General features: G+C 54.7%; 1 protein-coding gene across 1 annotated transcript in view; it reads left to right on the top strand.

Annotated features, from left to right (window-relative positions):
- The window catches only part of PMVK (phosphomevalonate kinase), a 30,785-nt gene extending 21,108 nt beyond the window's left edge, over window positions 1-9,677 (top strand). Inside the window, exons 2-5 of the mRNA XM_075329514.1 lie at window positions 8,580-8,643; window positions 8,858-9,010; window positions 9,126-9,255; window positions 9,352-9,677. Of these exons, the coding sequence (XP_075185629.1) occupies window positions 8,580-8,643; window positions 8,858-9,010; window positions 9,126-9,255; window positions 9,352-9,497 (493 nt within the window). The 3' untranslated portion in view covers window positions 9,498-9,677. The remainder of the gene's footprint in view (window positions 1-8,579; window positions 8,644-8,857; window positions 9,011-9,125; window positions 9,256-9,351) is intronic.
- Window positions 9,678-14,362: the final 4,685 nt, after the last annotated feature.

The raw sequence follows: 14,362 nt of genomic DNA, 5'->3' as shown, positions 1-14,362 counted from the left end.
CATGTACTGGTAGTGGTGGGGGACTGACGGTCCTGTACTTGTAGTGGTGGGGGACTGACGGTCCTGTACTGGTAGTGGTGGGGGACTGACGGTCACGTGCTGGTAGTGGTGGGGGGCTGACGGTCCTGTACTGGTAGTGGGGGGGGGGCTGACGGTCACGTACTGGTAGTGGTGGGGGGCTGACGGTCCTGTACTGGTAGTGGGGGGGGGGCTGACGGTCCTGTACTGGTAGTGGTGGGGGACTGACGGTCCTGTACTGGTAGTGGGGGGGGTGACGGTCACGTGCTGGTAGTGGGGGGGGGGGGGGGCTGACGGTCATGTACTGGTAGTGGTGGGGGACTGACGGTCCTGTACTGGTAGTGGTGGGGGAATGACGGTCACGTGCTGGTAGTGTTGGGGGGCTGAGGGTCCTGTACTGGTAGTGGGGGGGGGGGCTGACGGTCACGTACTGGTAGTGGTGGGGGGCTGACGGTCCTGTACTGGTAGTGGGGGGGGGGGGGGGCTGACGGGGTCCTGTACTGGTAGTGGTGGGGGACTGACGGTCCTGTACTGGTAGTGGGGGGGGGCTGACGGTCACGTGCTGGTAGTGGGGGGGGGCTGCCGGTCATGTACTGGTAGTGGTGGGGGACTGACGGTCCTGTACTGGTAGTGGTGGGGGGCTGACGGTCCTGTACTGGTAGTGGTGGGGGGCTGACGGTCCTGTACTGGTAGTGGTGGGGGGCTGACGGTCCTGTACTGGTAGTGGTGGGGGACTGACGGTCCTGTACTGGTAGTGGTGGGGGACTGACGGTCCTGTACTGGTAGTGGTGGGGGAATGATGGTTACGTGCTGGTAGTGGTGGGGGGCTGACGGTCCTGTACTGGTAGTGGTGGGGGGCTGACTGTCCTGTACTGGTAGTGGTGGGGGGCTGACGGTCATGTACTGGTAGTGGTGGGGGGCTGACGGTCATGTACTGGTAGTGGTGGGGGACTGACTGTCCTGTACTGGTAGTGGTGGGGGGGCTGACGGTCCTGTACTGGTAGTGGTGGGGGGGCTGACGGTCCTGTGCTGGTAGTGGTGGGGGGGATGACGGTCCTGTGCTGGTAGTGGTGGGGGGGGATGACGGTCCTGTACTGGTAGTGGTGGGGGGGCTGACGGTCCTGTGCTGGTAGTGGTGGGGGGGCTGACGGTCCTGTGCTGGTAGTGGTGGGGGGGCTGACGGTCCTGTGCTGGTAGTGGTGGGGGGGCTGATGGTCCTGTGCTGGTAGTGGTGGGGGGCTGACGGTCCTGTGCTGGTAGTGGTGGGGGGCTGACGGTCACGTGCTGGTAGTGGTGGGGGGGGCTGACGGTCACGTACTGGTAGTGGTGGGGGGGGCTGACGGTCCTGTGCTGGTAGTGGTGGGGGGGCTGACGGTCCTGTACTGGTAGTGGTGGGGGGGCTGACGGTCCTGTACTGGTAGTGGTGGGGGGGCTGACGGTCCTGTGCTGGTAGTGGTGGGGGGGCTGACGGTCCTGTGCTGGTAGTGGTGGGGGGGCTGACGGTCCTGTGCTGGTAGTGGTGGGGGGGCTGACGGTCCTGTGCTGGTAGTGGTGGGGGGGCTGACGGTCCTGTGCTGGTAGTGGTGGGGGGCTGACGGTCCTGTACTGGTAGTGGTGGGGGAATGACGGTCCTGTACTGGTAGTGGTGGGGGAATGACGGTTACGTGCTGGTAGTGGTGGGGGGCTGACGGTCCTGTACTGGTAGTGGTGGGGGGCTGACGGTCCTGTACTGGTAGTGGTGAGGGGCTGACGGTCATGTACTGGTAGTGGTGGGGGCTGACGGTCATGTACTGGTAGTGGTGGGGGACTGACGGTCCTGTACTGGTAGTGGTGGGGGGGGGGCTGACGGTCCTGAACTGGTAGTGGGGGGGGGGCTGACGGTCCTGAACTGGTAGTGGTGGGGGGGCTGACGGTCCTGTACTGGTAGTGGTGGGGGGGCTGACGGTCCTGTACTGGTAGTGGTGGGGGGGCTGACGGTCCTGTACTGGTAGTGGTGGGGGGGCTGACGGTCCTGTGCTGGTAGTGGTGGGGGGGCTGACGGTCCTGTGCTGGTAGTGGTGGGGTGCTGACGGTCCTGTACTGGTAGTGGTGGGGGCTGACGGTCACGTACTGGTAGTGGTGGGGGGGGCTGACGGTCACGTACTGGTAGTGGTGGGGGGGGCTGACGGTCCTGTACTGGTAGTGGTGGGGGGATGACGGTCCTGTACTGGTAGTGGTGGGGGGACTGACGGTCCTGTACTGGTAGTGGTGGGGGGCTGACGGTCCTGTACTGGTAGTGGTGGGGGGCTGACGGTCATGTACTGGTAGTGGTGGGGGGCTGACGGTCATGTACTGGTAGTGGTGGGGGGATGACGGTCCTGTACTGGTACTGGTGGGGGACTGACGGTCCTGTACTGGTAGTGGTGGGGGACTGACGGTCCTGTACTGGTAGTGGTGGAGGACTGACGGTCATGTACTGGTAGTGGTGGGGGACTGACGGTCCTGTACTGGTAGTGGTGGGGGACTGACGGTCCTGTACTGGTAGTGGTGGGGGACTGACGGTCACGTGCTGGTAGTGGTGGGGGGCTGATGGTCCTGTACTGGTAGTGGGGGGGGGGCTGACGGTCACGTACTGGTAGTGGTGGGGGGCTGACGGTCCTGTACTGGTAGTGGGGGGGGGCTGACGGTCCTGTACTGGTAGTGGTGGGGGACTGACGGTCCTGTACTGGTAGTGGGGGGGGGTGACGGTCACGTGCTGGTAGTGGGGGGGGGGGGGGGCTGACGGTCATGTACTGGTAGTGGTGGGGGACTGACGGTCCTGTACTGGTAGTGGTGGGGGAATGACGGTCACGTGCTGGTAGTGGTGGGGGGCTGACGGTCCTGTACTGGTAGTGGGGGGGGGCTGACGGTCACGTACTGGTAGTGGTGGGGGGCTGACGGTCCTGTACTGGTAGTGGGGGGGGGGGGCTGACGGGGTCCTGTACTGGTAGTGGTGGGGGACTGACGGTCCTGTACTGGTAGTGGGGGGGGGCTGACGGTCACGTGCTGGTAGTGGGGGGGGGCTGCCGGTCATGTACTGGTAGTGGTGGGGGACTGACTGTCCTGTACTGGTAGTGGTGGGGGGCTGACGGTCCTGTACTGGTAGTGGTGGGGGGCTGACGGTCCTGTACTGGTAGTGGTGGGGGACTGACGGTCCTGTACTGGTAGTGGTGGGGGACTGACGGTCCTGTACTGGTAGTGGTGGGGGAATGATGGTTACGTGCTGGTAGTGGTGGGGGGCTGACGGTCCTGTACTGGTAGTGGTGGGGGGCTGACTGTCCTGTACTGGTAGTGGTGGGGGGCTGACGGTCATGTACTGGTAGTGGTGGGGGGCTGACGGTCATGTACTGGTAGTGGTGGGGGACTGACTGTCCTGTACTGGTAGTGGTGGGGGGGCTGACGGTCCTGTACTGGTAGTGGTGGGGGGGCTGACGGTCCTGTGCTGGTAGTGGTGGGGGGGGATGACGGTCCTGTGCTGGTAGTGGTGGGGGGGGATGACGGTCCTGTGCTGGTAGTGGTGGGGGGGCTGACGGTCCTGTGCTGGTAGTGGTGGGGGGGCTGACGGTCCTGTGCTGGTAGTGGTGGGGGGGCTGACGGTCCTGTGCTGGTAGTGGTGGGGGGGCTGATGGTCCTGTGCTGGTAGTGGTGGGGGGCTGACGGTCCTGTGCTGGTAGTGGTGGGGGGCTGACGGTCACGTGCTGGTAGTGGTGGGGGGGGCTGACGGTCACGTACTGGTAGTGGTGGGGGGGGCGTGGGGGGGGCTGACGGTCCTGTACTGGTAGTGGTGGGGGACTGACGGTCCTGTACTGGTAGTGGGGGGGGGCTGACGGTCACGTGCTGGTAGTGGGGGGGGGCTGACGGTCCTGTACTGGTAGTGGTGGGGGGCTGACGGTCATGTACTGGTAGTGGTGGGGGACTGATGGTCCTGTACTGGTAGTGGTGGGGGGCTGACGGTCCTGTACTGGTAGTGGTGGGGGAATGACGGTTACGTGCTGGTAGTGGTGGGGGGCTGACGGTCCTGTACTGGTAGTGGTGGGGGGCTGACGGTCCTGTACTGGTAGTGGTGGGGGGCTGACGGTCATGTACTGGTAGTGGTGGGGGGCTGACGGTCATGTACTGGTAGTGGTGGGGGACTGACGGTCCTGTACTGGTAGTGGTGGGGGGGGCTGACGGTCCTGTACTGGTAGTGGTGGGGGGGCTGACGGTCCTGTACTGGTAGTGGTGGGGGGGCTGACGGTCCTGTACTGGTAGTGGTGGGGGGGCTGACGGTCCTGTGCTGGTAGTGGTGGGGGGGCTGACGGTCCTGTGCTGGTAGTGGTGGGGGGGCTGACGGTCCTGTGCTGGTAGTGGTGGGGGGGCTGACGGTCCTGTGCTGGTAGTGGTGGGGGGGCTGACGGTCCTGTGCTGGTAGTGGTGGGGGGGCTGACGGTCCTGTGCTGGTAGTGGTGGGGGGCTGACGGTCCTGTACTGGTAGTGGTGGGGGAATGACGGTTACGTGCTGGTAGTGGTGGGGGGCTGACGGTCCTGTACTGGTAGTGGTGGGGGGCTGACGGTCCTGTACTGGTAGTGGTGAGGGGCTGACGGTCATGTACTGGTAGTGGTGGGGGGCTGACGGTCATGTACTGGTAGTGGTGGGGGACTGACGGTCCTGTACTGGTAGTGGTGGGGGGGGGCTGACGGTCCTGAACTGGTAGTGGTGGGGGGGCTGACGGTCCTGTACTGGTAGTGGTGGGGGGGCTGACGGTCCTGTACTGGTAGTGGTGGGGGGGCTGACGGTCCTGTGCTGGTAGTGGTGGGGGGGCTGACGGTCCTGTGCTGGTAGTGGTGGGGGGGCTGACGGTCCTGTGCTGGTAGTGGTGGGGTGCTGACGGTCCTGTACTGGTAGTGGTGGGGGCTGACGGTCACGTACTGGTAGTGGTGGGGGGGGCTGACGGTCACGTACTGGTAGTGGTGGGGGGGGCTGACGGTCCTGTACTGGTAGTGGTGGGGGGATGACGGTCCTGTACTGGTAGTGGTGGGGGACTGACGGTCTTGTACTGGTAGTGGTGGGGGGCTGACGGTCCTGTACTGATAGTGGTGGGGGGCTGACGGTCCTGTACTGATAGTGGTGGGGGGCTGACGGTCATGTACTGGTAGTGGTGGGGGGCTGACGGTCCTGTACTGGTAGTGGTGGGGGGCTGACGGTCCTGTACTGGTAGTGGTGGGGGCTGACGGTCCTGTACTGGTAGTGGTGGGGGGGGGCTGACGATCCTGTACTGGTAGTGGTGGGGGGGGCTGACGATCCTGTACTGGTAGTGGTGGGGGGGGGGCTGACGGTCCTGTACTGGTAGTGGTGGGGGGGGGCTGACGATCCTGTACTGGTAGTGGTGGGGGGGGGGGCTGACGGTCCTGTACTGGTAGTGGTGGGGGGCTGATGGTCATGTACTGGTGGTGGTGGGGCGGGGCTGATGGTCATGTACTGGTGGTGGTGGGGGGGGCTGACGGTCCTGTACTGGTGGTGGTGGGGAGGGCTGACGGTCCTGTACTGGTGGTGGTGGGGGGGGCTGACGGTTCTGTACTGGTGGTGGTGGGGGGGGATGACGGTCCTGTGGTGGTGGGGGGGATGACGGTCCTGTACTGGTAGTGGTGGGGGGGATGACGGTGCTGTACTGGTGGTGGTGGGGGGGGGCTGACGGTCCTGTACTGGTAGTGGTGGGGGGGCTGATGGTCATGTACTGGTGGTGTTGGGCGCTGACGGTCACGTACTGGTGAGGGGGCTTGCAGTTCTTTACTGGCAGTCGTGTGGCGGTGGTGTGTGACTGGCGCTCTTCTGGTGGTGATGGGGGGCTGGTGGTCGTGTGGTGGGGGGGTGGTGGCACTTTGTAGTGTGGGATTCTGCCATCACGTATATTTACAGTTGGTACGGAAAGTATTCACACCCCTGTAAATGTTTCCCTCTTTGTTTCCCTGCAGCCATTTGGTAAATTCTCAGTAATGTACCCTCTGCCCCATCCCCCGTCTTGTCAGAAGAAAAAAAAACTGAAATGTAGAAATTTTTGCAAATTTATTAAACAAGAAAAGCTGAAATATCCCATGGTCATAAGTATTCAGCCCCTTTGCTCAGTATATCCCATGGTGATAAGTATTCAGCCCCTTTGCTCAGTATATCCCATGGTGATAAGTATTCAGCCCCTTTGCTCAGTATATCCCATGGTGATAAGTATTCAGCCCCTTTGCTCAGTATATCCCATGGTGATAAGTATTCAGCCCCTTTGCTCAGACACTCATATGTAAGGCCCATGCTGTCCATTTCCTTGTGATCCTCCTTGAGATGATTCTCCTCCTTCATTGGAGTCCAGCTGTGTGTAATTACACTGATAGGACGTGATTTGGAAAGGCGCACACCTGTCTGTTATGATCCGGAACCATGGAAGACCACCATAACTCATTGGTAAAAGGTGACAAGAGCATTGGCAACTAATCTGGCCGCCATCCCCTTACTAACCATCACAACTAGAAGTAGCCGAGGGGTGAACTAACATCCTGTGCACCGCGAACCCAGCCGGAGAACTAACTATCCTAAAGGTAGGAAAGATGAATAACTCTCTGCCTCAGAAAATAGACAAGAATAGCAAGCCCCCCACATTCAAAGACTGCGGTGATAGAGGAAAACACAATACACAGATAGATGACAGGATTAGCAAAAGGTGAGGCCCCTGCTGACTAAAATAGGAAAGGACAGGAAAGGGGCTGATGGTGGCCAGAGAAAAACCCTGCAAAATACCAACTTCCTGTTAGTACAAAAAGGCCCTCAGATCGCACGATCTGCACTCCGCCCTATACCAGGTGCCCTTGTCATACCAATGAACAGAAAACAAGAATCATAACAAAGTCAACAAGCCACAAACCCATGGACCCAAAGGAGCTATACTCCACACAGAACTGCAGGGAGTTCCCCAACAATCCACTGAGGGGGTAAAATCCCTGGAAGGAAATAAACTGAAACCAACCACAGCAAATGACAAACCCAGATAAACAAAAGAACCAGACAATAAATAAAGAGCAAGCACTTATCTGGAGTAGAGCAGGATTAGGCAGGCTAGAGATACAAAGAACAACTGACATCCGGCCACAGCCTGCAATCAGACCAGGACTTAAGCAGAGAGTTAGCAAAGGAAACACCCACTGCACAACACACCTGGTCCAAGTCCAAACCATTCCTGGCCACCAGAGGGAGCCTCCCAGCAGCCAAAACATAACTAACATTCACAACACCTGTCTATATAAGACCTCATAGCTCACACTGCATGTCACACCAAATGAGAATCATGAGGCCAAAGGAACTGCCCAAGGAGCTCAGAGACAGAATTGTGGCAAGGCACAGATCTGGCCAAGGTTACAAAAGAATTTCTACAGTACTCAAGGTTCCTAAGAGCACAGTGGCCTCCATAATCCTTAAATGGAAGAAGTTTGAGACCACCAGAACTCTTCCTAGACCCGGCCGTCCAGCCAAACTGACCAATCGTGGGAGAAGAGCCTTGGTGAGAGAAGTAAAGAAGAACCCCAAGATCACTGTGGCTGAGCTCCAGAGATGCAGTACGGAGATGGGAGAAATCTCCACAAAGTCACCTATCACTGCAGCCTCCACTAGTCGGGCCTTTATGGCAGAGTACCCGACAGAAGCCTCTCCTCAGTGCAAGACATATAAAAGCCGCATAGAATTTACAAAAAAACACATGAAGGACTCCCAGACCATGAGAAATAAGATTCTCTGGTCTGATGAGACGAAGATAGAACTTTCTGGTGATAATTCTAAGCGGTATGTGTGGAGAAAACCAGGCACTGCTCATCACCTGCCCAATACAATTCCCACAGTGAGGCATGGTGGTAGCAACATCATGCTATGGGGCAGGGAAAGGACGACTCGTGGCAATTGAAGGACAGATGAATGCGGCCAAGTACAGAGATATCCTGGCAGAAAACCTCTTCCAGATGCTGTGGACCTCAGACTTGGCAGAAGGTTCACCTTCCAACAAGACAATGACCCTAAGCACACAGCTAAAATAACAAAGGAGCAGCTTCAGAACAACTCTGTGACCATTCCTGACTGTCCCGGCCAGAGCCCTGACCTAAACCCAATTGAGCATTTCTGGAGAGACCTGAAAATGGCGTCCACCAACGTTCACCATCCAACCTGACGGAACTGGAGAGGATCTGCAAGGAAGAATGGTAGAGGATCCCCAAATCCAGGATCCCAAAGAAGACTCATGGCTGTACTAGCTCAAAAGGGAGGGCGCTTCTACTCAATACTGAGCAAAGGGGCTGAATACTTATCACCATAGGATAGTATAGTTTTTCTTGTTTAATAAATTTGCAAAAATTTCTAATTTTTTTTCTTTTTTTTGTCAAGATGGGGGATGGGGGGCAGAGTGCACATTAATGAGAAACAAAAAGAAGGACCAAATGGCTACAATGAAACAAAGAGTGAAAAATGTAAAGGGGTGTGAATACTTTCCGTACCCACTGTATACTGTGACTTGTAACCCTTTTCTGGTCTCTTTCAGTTTGGGTGGGGACGTTTGTGCCATCCTGCGCCTGTCCGGACCCCTGAAGCAGCAGTTTGCCTTGGTAGGTCATACCCTTGGGCCCTGGACATGTCCTGATGACCCCCATTGTCATGAGGCCCCTGCACTTACCCTATTGGGCAGTTTATTTGGGGTTCCGGATGTGATGGGCCTCTCTGACTGCAGCTATGGCTGCTCGCATACATAGGGGGTACGTCAGCCATTACCTACCCCCCACCATTCCGCCCATTGCTGTGACCAGTCCCCCCATTTGGTAGGAGCGGGCTCTGGACTTTGATCGTCTCCTGGACGCCAGCGCCTATAAGGAGAAGTATCGGGCAGACATGATCCGCTGGGGGGAGGAGAAGAGGAACGCGGACCCCGGATTCTTCTGCCGGCTGATTGTGGAGGGGGTGACGCAGCCGCTGTGGGTAAGAGATGGCACGGATATCGTGCTCTCCGGCCACCGCTTCCTGGTGATGTGGCCTCTAGGTGGTGCTGTTAGCAGTGGCCTGAATGACCGTGTTGTGGCGTGTGATCCCCCAGATCGTCAGCGACACCCGGCGCAGGTCAGATGTGGACTGGTTCCTGACGATGTACGGTGACAGAACACAGACGGTGCGTGTGGCGGCCTCGCCGGAGACGCGGAGATCTAGAGGCTGGGTGTACACCCCGGGTGAGTCCCCCTGCACGGGGCTGTGTGGCAGAGCCTCTGCACATCTCCCGCTATGTTCTCCATCCCCGAGCGCTGACCGGAGTCTTTCATTTCCAGAGGTGGATGATGCGGAGTCGGAGTGCGGACTGGACACCGGGGTGGCGTACGACTGGATCCTCACTAATGACGGGGACCAGGCGTCCCTGGACCACCAGCTTCATGGACTGCAGGCCTTTATCCTCAGCAGACTGACCCCGGTGTGAGGGGTGCGGACATAGGGGGCGACGTGGAGCCGTCAGCTGCAGAATCACTGGACGCTTCTGTGTCACAAGAGGCAGCAAGTGCACAGGACGGAGGAGGAGGCGGGCAGAAGCAGGAGGGTCGCACAGCCGTCCGGGGGGCCGCATCATCAGACTCATCTGCAACATGCAGGATTAAAGACAGGAAATAATATGGCGTCTCATGATTTATAACTTACCAGCGCCCGGAAACAACATTACTGTGGGGGGATGAGTATACAGGAACAACATTACTGTGGGGGATGAGTATACAGGAACAACATTACTGTGGGGGGGTGAGTATACAGGAACAACATTACTGTGGGGGGATGAGTATACAGGAACAACATTACTGTGGGGGGATGAGTATACAGGACCAACATTACTGTGGGGGGATGAGTATACAGGACCAACATTACTGTGGGGGATGAGTATACAGGACCAACATTACTGTGGGGGGATGAGTATACAGGACCAACATTACTGTGGGGGATGAGTATACAGGACCAACATTACTGTGGGGGGATGAGTATACAGGACCAACATTACTGTGGGGGATGAGTATACAGGACCAACATTACTGTGGGGGATGAGTATACAGGAACAACATTACTGTGGGGGGATGAGTATACAGGACCAACATTACTGTGGGGGATGAGTATACAGGAACAACATTACTGTGGGGGGGATGACTATACAGGAACAACATTACTGTGGGGGATGAGTATACAGGAACAACATTACTGTGGGGGGATGAGTATACAGGACCAACATTACTGTGGGGGATGAGTATACATGAACAACATTACTGTGGGGGGATGATTATACAGGAACAACATTACTGTGGGGGGATGTGTATACAGGACCAACATTACTGTGGGGGGATGAGTATACAGGAACAACATTACTGTGGGGGGATGAGTATACAGGACCAACATTACTGTGGGGGGATGAGTATACAGGACCAACATTACTGTGGGGGGATGAGTATACAGGACCAACATTACTGTGGGGGGATGAGTATACAGGAACAACATTACTGTGGGGGGATGAGTATACAGGAACAACATTACTGTGGGGGGATGAGTATACAGGAACAACATTACTGTGGGGGGATGAGTATACAGGAACAACATTACTGTGGGGGGATGAGTATACAGGACCAACATTACTGTGGGGGATGAGTATACAGGACCAACATTACTGTGGGGGATGAGTATACAGGACCAACATTACTGTGGGGGGATGAGTATACAGGACCAACATTACTGTGGGGGATGAGTATACAGGAACAACATTACTGTGGGGGATGAGTATACAGGAACAACATTACTGTGGGGGGATGAGTATACAGGAACAACATTACTGTGGGGGATGAGTATACAGAACCAACATTACTGTGGGGGATGAGTATACAGGAACAACATTACTGTGGAGGGATGATTATACAGGAACAACATTACTGTGGGGGGATGAGTATACAGGAACAACATTACTGTGGGGGATGAGTATACAGGAACAACATTACTGTGGGGGATGAGTATACAGGACCAACATTACTGTGGGGGGATGAGTATACAGGAACAACATTACTGTGGGGGATGAGTATACAGGACCAACATTACTGTGGAGGGATGATTATACAGGACCAACATTACTGTGGGGGGATGAGTATACAGGACCAACATTACTGTGGGGGGATGAGTATACAGGAACAACATTACTGTGGGGGATGAGTATACAGGACCAACATTACTGTGGGGGATGAGTATACAGGAACAACATTACTGTGGGGGGGATGAGTATACAGGAACAACATTACTGTGGGGGGGGATGATTATACAGGAACAACATTACTGTGGGGGATGAGTATACAGGAACAACATTACTGTGGAGGGATGATTATACAGGAACAACATTACTGTGGGGGGATGATTATACAGGACCAACATTACTGTGGGGGGATGAGTATACAGGACCAACATTACTGTGGGGGATGAGTATACAGGAACAACATTACTGTGGGGGATGAGTATACAGGAACAACATTACTGTGGAGGGATGATTATACAGGAACAACATTACTGTGGGGGGATGAGTATACAGGAACAACATTACTGTGGGGGGATGAGTATACAGGACCAACATTACTGTGGGGGGATGAGTATACAGGAACAACATTACTGTGGGGGGATGAGTATACAGGAACAACATTACTGTGGGGGGATGAGTATACAGGAACAACATTACTGTGGGGGGATGAGTATACAGGAACAACATTACTGTGGGGGGATGAGTATACAGGACCAACATTACTGTGGGGGATGAGTATACAGGACCAACATTACTGTGGGGGGATGAGTATACAGGACCAACATTACTGTGGGGGATGAGTATACAGGAACAACATTACTGTGGGGGATGAGTATACAGGAACAACATTACTGTGGGGGATGAGTATACAGGAACAACATTACTGTGGGGGGATGAGTATACAGGAACAACATTACTGTGGGGGATGAGTATACAGAACCAACATTACTGTGGGGGATGAGTATACAGGAACAACATTACTGTGGAGGGATGATTATACAGGAACAACATTACTGTGGGGGATGAGTATACAGGAACAACATTACTGTGGGGGATGAGTATACAGGAACAACATTACTGTGGGGGATGAGTATACAGGACCAACATTACTGTGGGGGGATGAGTATACAGGAACAACATTACTGTGGGGGATGAGTATACAGGACCAACATTACTGTGGAGGGATGAGTATACAGGAACAACATTACTGTGGGGGATGATTATACAGGAACAACATTACTGTGGGGGGATGAGTATACAGGAACAACATTACTGTGGGGGGGATGAGTATACAGGAACAACATTACTGTGGAGGGATGATTATACAGGAACAACATTACTGTAGGAGGATGATTATACAGGACCAACATTACTGTGGGGGGATGAGTATACAGGAACAACATTACTGTGGGGAATGAGTATACAGGAACAACATTACTGTGGGGGATGTGTATACAGGAACAACATTACTGTGGGGGGATGTGTATACAGGAACAACATTACTGTGGGGGGATGAGTATACAGGAACAACATTACTGTGGGGGATGAGTATTACAGGACCAACATTACTGTGGGGGGATGAGTATACAGGAACAACATTACTGTGGGGGGATGAGTATACAGGAACAACATTACTGTGGGGGATGAGTATACAGGACCAACATTACTGTGGGGGATGAGTATACAGGACCAACATTACTGTGGGGGATGAGTATACAGGAACAACATTACTGTGGGGGATGAGTATGCAGGAACAACATTACTGTGAAGGGATGATTACACAGGAACAACATTACTGTGGGGGGATGAGTATACAGGAACAACATTACTGTGGGGGGGATGAGTATACAGGAACAACATTACTGTGGAGGGATGATTATACAGGAACAACATTACTGTGGGGGGATGAGTATACAGGAACAACATTACTGTGGGGGATGAGTATACAGGAACAACATTACTGTGGGGGATGAGTATACAGGAACATTACTGTGGGGGGATGAGTATACAGGAACAACATTACTGTGGGGGATGAGTATACAGGAACAACATTACTGTGGGGGATGAGTATACAGGAACAACATTACTGTGGGGGATGAGTATACAGGAACAACATTACTGTGGGGGGATGAGTATACAGGAACAACATTACTGTGGGGGATGAGTATACAGGAACAACATTACTGTGGGGGGATGAGTATACAGGAACAACATTACTGTGGGGGGATGAGTATACAGGGACAACATTACTGTGGGGGGATGAGTATACAGGAACAACATTACTGTGGGGGGATGAGTATACAGGAACAACATTACTGTGGGGGATGAGTATACAGGAACAACATTACTGTGGGAGAGGGAAATGGTTATACAGGGATATTACTGTGGGGGGAATAATTATATAGGGTCAACATTACTATGGGGGAGAAGATTATACAAGGACAACATTACTATGGGCGGTGGGATGATTATACTGGGACATTACTGTTGGGGAAATGATTGTACAGGGACACTGGAGGAGGGGGGGGGATGATTATACAGGGACACTGGAGGAGGGGGGATGATTATACAGGGACACTGTGGAGGAGGGGGGATTATTATACAGGGACACTGTGGAGGAGGGGGGATGATTATACAGGGACACTGTGGAGGAGGGGGGATTATTATACAGGGACACTGTGGAGGAGGGGGGATGATTATACAGGGACACTGTGGAGGAGGGGGGATGATTATACAGGGACACTGTGGAGGAGGGGGGATTATTATACAGGGACACTGTGGAGGAGGGGGGATTATTATACAGGGACACTGTGGAGGAGGGGGGATTATTATACAGGGACACTGTGGAGGAGGGGGGATGATTATACAGGGACACTGGAGGAGGGGGGATTATTATACAGGGACACTGTGGAGGAGGGGGGATTATTATACAGGGACACTGGAGGAGGGGGGATTATTATACAGGGACACTGTGGAGGAGGGGGGATTATTATACAGGGACACTGGAGGAGGGGGGATTATTATACAGGGACACTGTGGAGGAGGGGGGATTATTATACAGGGACACTGTGGAGGAGGGGGGATTATTATACATGGATACTGGAGGAGGGGGGATTATTATACAGGGACACTGGAGGAGGGGGGATTATTATACAGGGACACTGGAGGAAGGGGAGATGATTATACATGGATACTGTGGAGGATGGGGAGATGATTGTACGCTGACACTGTGGTGGGGGAGTGATTGTAAACAGACA

This window comes from Anomaloglossus baeobatrachus, chromosome 12, assembly GCF_048569485.1.
Source record: "Anomaloglossus baeobatrachus isolate aAnoBae1 chromosome 12, aAnoBae1.hap1, whole genome shotgun sequence".
In the NCBI taxonomy this organism is placed as follows: Eukaryota; Metazoa; Chordata; class Amphibia; order Anura; family Aromobatidae; genus Anomaloglossus; species Anomaloglossus baeobatrachus.
The sequence above is the reverse complement of the archived record's forward strand: the minus strand, read 5'-3'. Positions and strand labels throughout refer to the sequence as shown.